The sequence below is a fragment of the Gavialis gangeticus genome, unplaced genomic scaffold, assembly GCF_001723915.1.
Source record: "Gavialis gangeticus isolate Ggan-Ray unplaced genomic scaffold, GavGan_comp1, whole genome shotgun sequence".
NCBI lineage: Eukaryota > Metazoa > Chordata > Crocodylia > Gavialidae > Gavialis > Gavialis gangeticus.
Genome location: NW_017729028.1, coordinates 27,751,274 through 27,761,513, shown reverse-complemented (window position 1 = coordinate 27,761,513; position 10,240 = coordinate 27,751,274). Strand labels below are relative to the sequence as shown.

The window sequence follows — 10,240 nt, the reverse complement described above, 5'->3', positions numbered from 1 at the left end:
AAACATAGAGAAAAGTATCTATTTTCGCTACAGGCATGGGCATGACCAGCAGTTGCCCGACCTCTTCTTGAACACCTCCGGGGACAGAGACCCCGCAGCTTCCCGACGCATCTCCTCCACTGGCGCCCGGCAGCCCCCACCCATGGCACAGCAGGTTCCCTTTCCAGAGGAGCTGTCGCTGCTTTTTGGACCACGGAAAAATTAAATCTGGAGTCATTCATCTGCTGCCAAGTACCCCGAAAGGCCGCAGCCAACAATGCGGAAGGGGCCGGAGCCCATAGAAACCTCCGGGTACAGCAGGCAGGGGGTCGTCCATAGACGACATTCCAGTTTTCCAGTTCCCTGTCCTCTATTGATACGAAACCCAACGCTTTCATGTCCGCTATTTTTTTCTTCAAGAGAAGGCATAAAGGCGTCCAGTTTTGAATCGATAAATGACAGAGGATAACCGGACTGTTCTCTACGATGGCCACCCTAGAGCACCTAGCAGCGCTGCACCCTACAAAGCGCCCCCCGGCGGTTGAGAACCAGGAAGATTGTGAGGCGCCGAGGGCAGGGGGTGAACGTGGTGTTGGCTTTGTTTCCTGTGGTCTCTTCCGTGTGAGCACAGGAGGTGCTTGGGGCTGTTTCTGGTGGGAGGAAACGTCCCCCTTCAGACGGGGTGAGACTAAGGCTGCCCGCCCACGCACGGCTGCGAAACCCCAACGGGGCCGCCTCAGAAGTCACCCGGATCACGTGACCCGCCCGGGAAGGGGGCGGGGCAGACGAACTTCCCCCTCCCCCGCGCTTGGGTAGCGCACGTCACTTCCGGCGCGCCGGCTAGGAGAGCATCCGACGAGTCGCAGAGGTAGAGAAGCGGAGTCGAGAGTTGGGGCTGGTTCTCTTCTAGGCCTAGGCCCCCGCTCCACCCGGCGTCATGGCGATGCAAGCGGCCAAGCGGGCCAATGTGAGTGTGTGGGCCCCGGGACTGGCATCATTTGGGGGAGGGGCCGTGGGCCGTTTTGGTGGGGGATGGGGGCACGCACGGAGCCTGGGAATTTGGCAGGGGGCGGGTAGCCACGTTAATAGCCACCGTTCACTCCCCTGCCAACAAATTTCCAGACCGGTGGGGAACCCTGGATAACCCCCCTGCGTTATACTGTCATTCATAGGGATGCGTTTTGGGAGGGGGGATTTTCCTTCCTATAAGTTATTTTAGAAGTAGGAGAGTTATTATAGTGCTCCCAGGGGCATTGGGAGATAGACGGGCCCATGAGAGCGCACATGCTGTGAAATGGGGGAGGCAGACGTGACACACTACCTCCTAAACTGAACTGGAAACGCCTGGCTCTCTCGTTTTAGATTCGGCTGCCTCCGGAAGTGAATCGGATTTTGTACATCAGAAACTTGCCATACAAAATCACCGCTGAGGAAATGTATGATATCTTCGGAAAATATGGGCCCATTCGACAAATCAGAGTGTAAGTTGTCTCACGTATTTTTTTTTTAATGTAAAAAAGAAGGGGTAATTGCGATGTGTTTTTCTGAAGGATGCACCCAACTGGGGGTCAGTGAGATGACGGCAGAGGGGCAGCAAGGGGCTTGATTCTTGTTGTGGCAGCCCAGGCCCAACCCCTTCCTCACCATCTGCCCTGAGGCACATGTGCACCCACTGCTAGCAGCGAGCTGGGCCAGGGCTCCACAGGCCTCGGGGCAGCCACTTGCAGCTTCGCAGGTATCTCCCAGCCAGCCCAGGCTCTGGGCAGGCGCCTGCTGCCCACCACAGCTGCACTGGGTTCTGTGGAGCTGTAGCTCAGCTGGTTGCCAGCAGCAGGTGCCCATGTACCTCTGTTGACAGTGGGGAAGAAGCCAGGGCTGTGCTACTGCAAGGTTGGGGCCCCTTGTAGCTCCCTCACTGTCTGCCAAGCAAAATGCCTTCGCATGCTGTGTTTTGGCACATGTGCCAGGGGTTGCCTACCCCTGCACCAGACCATCCCTAAATGCATACTTATCTGATAAATGTAGCTCCTAGATATGTGGAACAGCACAGTCTCTGAATTGTTACTTGGAAGGCTTTCATCTGATGTGCACCTAGAGAAGTGATGGAATCAAGAAGTATGGTACCTTTTTTAAAACACATTGAATCTCTACATGGGTTAAGACAATCCTCTGCAGTTCATAAAGGTCTTTTATCTTGCAGGACTGAAATAGCATGAAAAGCTCCATTTGTAGCACTTGAGAGCCCTGGTAATGACCCACTGCATAAGCTCAGAACAAAAGAACAGTTGCAGTCAGTGTCCAGACTGAGGAATAAGCTGCCTCCAGAGATGGTGCAATTGCCTACCCTGGAAATCTTCAAGAAGAGAATAGCCAGTCACCTTGCTGGGGTTACCTGACCCCCACTTATCTTTCCTGCTTGGTGCAGGGGGCTGGACCCGATGATCTTCCAAGGTCCCTTCTGGTCTTACAGTCTATGAATCTATGAATTCAGAACTTACCACAGCAAGTGGGGTGGGGAGTCCAGAAGTCAGATAAAACCAACAGCGAAAGGGGGGAGTTAAAAATTTGAGTGAGTGTATATATAGCTGTAGTTCTCAACCTTTTTAGATATAAGGCGCCCTTCCAAAAATGTTCAAATTTTAGCAGCACCCTTTTAAAAATGGTGAATATGTATTAATAGCAACTAAAACCCAGTACCCTTATAGAATCAAAAACAGGACAGCACTTAAGTACAAGCAGAAATCTGTTTGTTAGATTTATATCCTGCCCTGTCAAAAAGGCTTAAAATGTGTGTATAAGTTATGTCCTAGGTAGAGATGCTTTCTTTATTCAGAGTCATAATGATCAAAATACTGCTATCATATAAAATTACTACTATCATAGAAAATTAGGGTTGGAAGGGACTTCGGGAGGTCATCTAGTCCAACTCCCTTGTCAGATTAGGATCATCCCCAGCTAGATCATCTCAGCCAAAGCTTTGTCTACCTAGGTCTTAAAAACTTCCCTTACTGCAATTTGAGATCATTGCTTCATGTTCTGTCATCTGCCACCACTAAGAACAGACTAGCTCCATCCTCTTTTGAATCTCCCTTCAGGTAGTTAAAGGCTGCTATTCAATCTTCCCTCAGTCTTCTCTTCTCCAAACTAAGCCCAATTCCCTCAGCCTCTCCTCAGAAGTCATCTGCCTCAGCCTCCTAACCATTTTCATTGCCCTGCTCTGGACTCTGTCTAATTTGTCCACATCCTTTCTGTAGCGGGATGTGGACAAACTGGACATAGGACTCCGAATGTGGCCTCACCAGTGCAAAATACAGGGAAATAATCACTTCCCTCGATCTGCCAGCAGCACTCCTAGTAATGCAGCCCAGTGTGGTGTTAGCTTTCTTTGCAACAAGGGCACACTTGGCTCATATTCAGCTTATCCACTATAACTCTTAGGTCCTTTTCTGCAAAGGTACTACCCAGCTAGTTGGTCCCCCGCCTGTATCGGTGCATCAGATTATCCTGTCCCAAGTGCAGGACTTTGCATTTGTCCTTGTTGAACCTCATGAGACTTCTTTTGGTTCAATTCTCCAATTTCTCTAGGTCTTAGACCTACCCACCAGTGCATTTACTACTCCCCACAGCTGGGTGCCATCTGCAGACTTGCTGAGGGTGCACTCCATCTTATCTTCCAGGTCATTGATGAAGATATTGAATAAAACTGGCCTCAGGACTGATCCCTGAATATTTACTTGAATCTAAGATGACCCCCAATAATTAGATTCTGTATATAGAAAAATTATAAATTTCATAGTTTCTAGGGTCGGAAGGGACCTGAGTAGATCATCTAGTCTGACCCCCTGCCATGGCAGGAAAGAGTACTGGGGTCAAACGACCCCAGCAAGGTGTGCATCTAACCTCCTCTTAAAAACCCCCAGGGTGGGAGCCTGCACCACTTCTCTTGGAAGTTGGTTCCAGACCCTAGCCGCCCTGACCGTGAAGTAGCGCCTCCTGATATCTAGCCTAAATCTACCTTATACCAGCTTGTGACCATTATTCCTGGTCACTCCTGGCAGTGCTCGGGGGAACAGGGACTTCCCCAGTGCCTGCTGATCCCCCCTGACTAGTTTGTAACAGGCCACTAGATCCCCCCTCAGCCTTCTCTTATGGAGGCTGAACAGGTTCAGGTCCCGTAGCCTCTCCTCATAGGGCCTGCCCTGCTGTCCCCTGATCATGCGAGTGGCCCTCCTCTGGACCCTCTCGATGCTGTCCACATCCCTCCTGAAATGCGGCGCCCAGAACTGGATGCAGTACTCCAACTGCGGCCTGACCAGTGCCGCATAGAGGGGGAGGATCACCTCTTTGGACCTGCTCGAGATGCATCTGTGGATGAATGACAAGGTACGGTTGGCCTTCCTGACTGCCTCTCCACACTGCCGGCCCATGTTCATCTTGGAGTCAATGATGACTCCAATTTGTTACACTTTTCTATGTATATAATTTAGTTATTGGAGGGTCGTCTTTAAATCATACCCTCCTTCACAGTACTGCAGGGGGGTCAGTGTTGTGGGTAGTTGAGCTGCTGGCTCCCTGCTTGTACCTGCCACCTACTTGCCCCCTCCCTGCCACCTCTGCTCCCTACTTCCCCACCACATACTTGCTCTGCACCAGCAAACTTGGTCCCTGTTCTAGCCTGGGCAACTGAGAATGGCCCTAGCCCAGGTCCCACAGCAGCTGGATGGGCTACGTGCCATTGCTTCAGGGCCAGTCTGTGGTCACGTCCCAGGCTGTAGTGTGAACTGAGCCTGCCAGTGCAGAGCAAAGGTAAGGGTGGGGAGGGAGAGGGGCAAATGGGTGTGTAGAGACTGTGGGAGGTGGGTAGATGGCAGAGTGCAGAGGTAGGGCAGGACAGGCAGCAGCTGCCACTACAGACCTAACCCCAAGTAGGGGGCTGGAGCCTGAGTCACAGCAACAGCTTCTCCCCCACCTTGTACTCGATTCTGTGATGAAGGGCTTTTTTCCCCATGTTAAATGTGGAGGGGATGAACCTCATCTTAAAATCAAGTAAAAACAGTCCTTGTTTGTTTGCTAATGGTGAGGAAACAATTTGTGAAACAAGTAAGCTTGCAAGAGTACTGGACCTCTCCACACACAGGTAGGAGACAGGCACATGGTAGATGGGTGGTTAAAGGGAGTCCTGAGCTTTTCCTCTTTCTCCCACTGTTGTTTGAAAGAGAGAGATCTGAATAGTTCTTACAAAATACATTTGCATTCCCTTGAGCAGGGACCAGGACTCCAGGCTACAGAGTCAGACTCCCCCTTGCTTGTTCTCCTCTTGCCACATGAATCTTGCATTCGTTTCTTCACAGCAACACAAGCTTCAGCAAAAGCAAGGAACCCTGACCTTGTTTCTAGCCTGGTGTTCAAGGCACTTTAAAAGAGCTTTTGGTTTGATTTCCCCTTAGGCTGAGGAGGCTGTTGAATTTGCATCTCCTAAGCTATATTAATTTGGAGGTGCTAACCCTAACTGAGACCAGAGATAAGATGGGACCTAGGAAAATTGGACATACTGAATAGTAGACAGCAGCCCAGCTAGGCATAACACACTCAGCTGGGTCAGACTGAGATCAGAGCTGTGAGACGTACCATTCAGTGAACAGTTCTGTGTGCCTCAGAATCAGGAAGCTGATCGCAGTTTAGAGTTCAGGGAAAAAAACCACTGGGGAGTGGTATTGGTAGTACTGCAGGAAGAAAAGCATTAAAGGGATTGTTTGGCTAAAATAGGAGGTGGTTTCTATTCTACAAACACTTTAGATCAGTAATTTTCACCTTGTTATACTCAAGGCACCCTGGGAAGATGCCAGCCCCTAGTTTTCACCTGTTTCTTGACTACAGAAATATAGAGTACAGCAAAAGTTTTATCTGGCACCAATGGGGAATGGGGGGTGCCAGATAACAAAATATGCTGGTTAATTGAACGGCCTAAACCAGGCTTCTTTGCCTGTTCAGGCCGCTGCATTGCCGCCCCTACCACCGCGTTGCTGACCCTCCCACGGGCTCAGGAGGCAGGCCTCACAGAGCCTGCTATGCCCCAGGCCGTGGGGGCTCGGCAGCACAGGCTGCTTTGCCCCGGGTCGCGTGGGCTCAGAGAAACCAGAAGAGCCATGGTGAGCACTTTCAGTTTTACTTTTCCAGTTTTCGATTAATAGAACATGCCAGGTTGTAAGGTGCTGGTCAAGGAAGCTGTTACTGTAATTGGAACTCAAAGACCACTGTAGGTGGGAATGTTTTTGACGCTGGATTTGTTTTAAATCTCTGTGTATCTTGTGAATCAGGTATAGGTATGTGTCTGTGCACCCAACAGTGCTAATATTCCTTGGCATCCTTAAAAGATCTCATGGTGTCCCAGGGTGCCACAGCATCTGGCTGAGAATCAGTTTTGGATAAAAGAGGATTATTGTTTAGGGTGGGCCAAGTAAATATAGATGAGAACAATGAGATCTTGTGAATATCAGGAAACTCCTGGTAGAGAGAGATCTGTTACACCAGGAATGGCCAGCCTGTGGTATAGGTGCTGCAAGTGGCACTGACAGCCTCTGTTTGGCACTTGGCAGATTCAGGAGGGGACAGCACAGTGTCAGAAAGGGCATGGAGCAAAAAAAAAGAGCATCAGGGGGCACAGGGCAGGAAGCAGAAAGCTGAGAAGCTGATTATGGAAAATGGATCAAATTAGCATTCTGGGAGGGTATAGAGCTGGTTTGTGGCATTTCCACTGTGTTAAACTAAGAGGCTGCTAAGTAACTTCTAGCCCCTTTAAAACTGCATTGGAGATCACCTTTGCACTGGCATCAGGACACCTCCTGTCTGTTCAGTCTTTTGCTTCCTTTAATAGATACTTAACTCCCAAATACCACCTGCCCATTCTCCTGCTCTTTCTTGTTAGTATTAAATATCCTTGCTATAATTTGGATCCTGGCTGCTCTGGTGATGCATAGGTGCTTCTCTTATATAGTGAATGCACCAGCTCTCTCTTCATGATCATTCTAGATTTCATAATTCTTCAACCTCAAATGCTGTTTGAGTGGGGAGCTTACTGTTCACTGTGAATTGCCTTAATGATACTTAACTCGAACTGAACAGTGGTCCCGTTAATACAGAAACACTTAATTGATTAGGTCTTGATAGATGTTTTGGCCTAGATGAAGTTGTTCATTTAGAAATAAAATGTAGGTCTTAGTTTTTTGAGTTGACATCCTAATAACAAACAGGTAGACAACTTTTTCCTGTAATCTCTTGGCAAGATCTGTCAGTGTTAATATTCATTTGAGATCTTGCATCCATCTGCCCCAAGGATTTGAGCAGATGACCAGAATATGGTTCCTTCACTTCTGAGAGAGTATAGTTTAGCTTTTGTCCAGGTTGATGTTGTGATATGCTAAAATAGGAGTCCATTTATTTGAAGTAATATTGCATGTTTCTATTGCTGATTGTTTCTTTCGTATTACAAGAGGAGCTTTTAACAAGTAAACAATTCCCTGATGTAACAACTCTTAGACTTTCCAGGCATGTGACACAGCCATAATAGCAATGGATTTTAAAATCGTTCTTGGTGAGGAGGATTGTCCTTGGGACACAGTGTTGTGCATACTAATATGCTTTTGATATATTTTGTTGTTTCTGTCCCTTAATTTTGTACATGAAGATTTAGAATGGAAAAAGCAAGGATGTTTCAATATCTAGAAAAGGAACTAGAAATCTTGTCTTGTATTAAAGGTATATTAGTCCATCTAGTCTCTGCTTCACTGCAAATGTTCATAGAACTATTTTGTGTTCATATGTTTTAATATTAAAGTGCTTTTATTTTGTAGTGGAAACACTCCAGAGACTAGAGGAACAGCATATGTAGTCTATGAAGACATCTTTGATGCCAAGAATGCTTGTGATCACCTGTCAGGATTTAATGTGTGCAACAGATACCTTGTTGTCCTGTACTACAATGCAAACAGGGTAAGTATATTGGCTATCTCTAAATGACTTAGAAACATAACTTAGTGTCAGTAAGTGTTCGTTCTAGTATGTAAAGAAATCTTCTGGCTTATATGGGTGTGAATATTTCAGGAAACAATCCCAAACTTCCAGGAAAATGGGTTAGATCAATGGGTGTTCATTAGCTTTTGATGTTTGTGTACAGAAGAGTAGTATTTTTGAACTGGGAGGGGTAATGTGAGTTGTAAAGAGGATTGTTGTATCATCATTCCCCGTTAACTTGTGTAATAGACTAAGAAAAACCATGTCCTAAGGGACCTATGGGAAATAATGCACTCAGAAGTACAGTGCCCTCTATTTGTATGCATCTTCATACTTGCATAACTTTTGCCACTTTCGTATATTGTAACAAACTCCAGCTTCCGGTGTGATTTGCTTCTTTGCCTCCACTCTCGATTGTTTAAAATGGGGTGTTCTACCTCTGTCACTTCCATTCTTCCGCCTGCCCCACCCCAATTTTGGGCCATACCATGCTCTCCCTTCCCCACTCTGCAGGGCCGAGCCGGGCCCCCCTCCGCCAGTGTGGCAGGATGGGGCCCAGTAGTGCTTTGGGCACCAGATCCAGTCCACAGGTGGACCAGGCACTGCCCATCCAGCCCACAAGTCAAAGAGGTTGGGTGCCACTGGTATAAGATATTGTTTTAATTGCACCATTGATGAAACTGCAGGAATGATCAATTTCATGGTTTCTGAAGCAGTCTTGAAGAGTAGGTTCTGTCCATTCAAAGGCTCTTTTTTGAGGCTGTAATAAACTTGGGCAATGGGGACTGCTTACACTACAACAACCTGCGCTAAGCTTTTCACACAAGGCTCCTTAACTTGTTTAAGTGGATTCTTCAGGAGTACACGGCCATTGTCAGTTCCAGGGTTGCATACTTCAGGATCTTTACAGTTTGTTTTAAGTTTCTGACATCCTAGTGTTCTACTCAGTAACAAATTTCATGCCTTGATAGGCTGCTTATTTTCTTGTACATTCTGTCCGGTATTAAAAAATTAAACCATATCGTGTACTTGTTTGGTGCAGTGACAGTTTATTGGCAGCTGGGAGTCGTGGTAACTTATGTTGACCATAACAGTGTTTTTTGTTATATGTGTAACTGATTTGCTGTACTAGAAACCCACAGGATATAAGCTGTCAAAAGGATTCTTCTCTAATGGATTCTTGTTTGTTTTTGCTGCAGGCCTTCCAGAAGATGGATACAAAGAAGAAAGAGGAACAGCTCAAACTGCTCAAGGAGAAATACGGAATCAACACAGATCCACCCAAATAAGATGGGGCAGTTCTGGAAAGATGATTATTTCAAATCTGTCACCATCTTCAGACTGAACCTCATAAGGACTCTTAAGTGTATTTTGTATTGCTTTTTATGCTGGATGCATAAACTATTGAATCTTAAGCTTTGTTAATTTACAATTGAAACATCCTAAATAAATGCCGACCATCCTATGATTTGTGGTAAACTTAAGTGTACAGACTAGCTCCTTGCTAAAAGGGACCACTGGCTGTTGCTACAGTAACCAGTGTTTGTCTCCAGCAGACTCTCCCAATCTGTAACCAAATGTATTTAGTTTGGTTCTGGTGAAATTCTTCCCCCTCTTAGGGTTTGTGGTAGATTCTAACCACCACTTAAATTCTTTGCAATGAGTAAGTGGCCTCTTCAAGTGGGTGAACTTCACCCTATGGACAAACTGAAGTTGCATGCCGCATATATCGCATGTCTTATATGGAAGCTGATACTGTATATTTTGATACTTATCAGATTTGTGCTATTGTATCTAAGCAACCATGGATTTCCTCCCAATGGGAATGTTTTGGAGGAGTCTGATTTTGTATTACGGGGAGCTTATGTGTTTGTTTATAAGGCAATTCCATATTAAAAATCTACCCCCAAGGCTGCTGCTTCTGTTTTTCCCCAAGGTGATTGGCAGTGAAGAAGGTGAATTGTCCCTTGGTACTTGAATGATTTGTTAAAGCAAAAAATCTTGTTGCTAGCAACTAGCTTTAAAAAAGTCATATTGAAATGGCAGTTTTTGTTGCAAGAGCAAATGACTTGTAAGGTCCCTCCAGGCAAAGTAAAGAACTGAGCATTATGTTCTGCCTCTGTTACACATTGAGTTCAGGGAGAAGAGCATTCATGAGCCTGGGGGCAAAATGTTCTTTAGTTACTGTAGCGAACAGCTGAGACCTCAGTCTGGTCTGAGGAGGAAATGTGTAACTTAAGACAACAACTTT

At 46.6% G+C, this 10,240-nt stretch overlaps 1 protein-coding gene across 1 annotated transcript; it reads left to right on the top strand.

The window, feature by feature from the left end:
- The first annotated feature begins 816 nt into the window (after positions 1–816).
- On the top strand, positions 817–9,898 carry SF3B6 (splicing factor 3b subunit 6). The gene is made up of 4 exons (XM_019520821.1): positions 817–946; positions 1,342–1,460; positions 7,830–7,968; positions 9,189–9,898. The coding sequence occupies exons 1-4, from the start codon at positions 917–919 to the stop codon at positions 9,276–9,278; spliced, it is 378 nt and encodes a 125-aa protein (XP_019376366.1). The 5' UTR covers positions 817–916; the 3' UTR covers positions 9,279–9,898.
- The last annotated feature ends 342 nt before the right edge of the window (positions 9,899–10,240 follow it).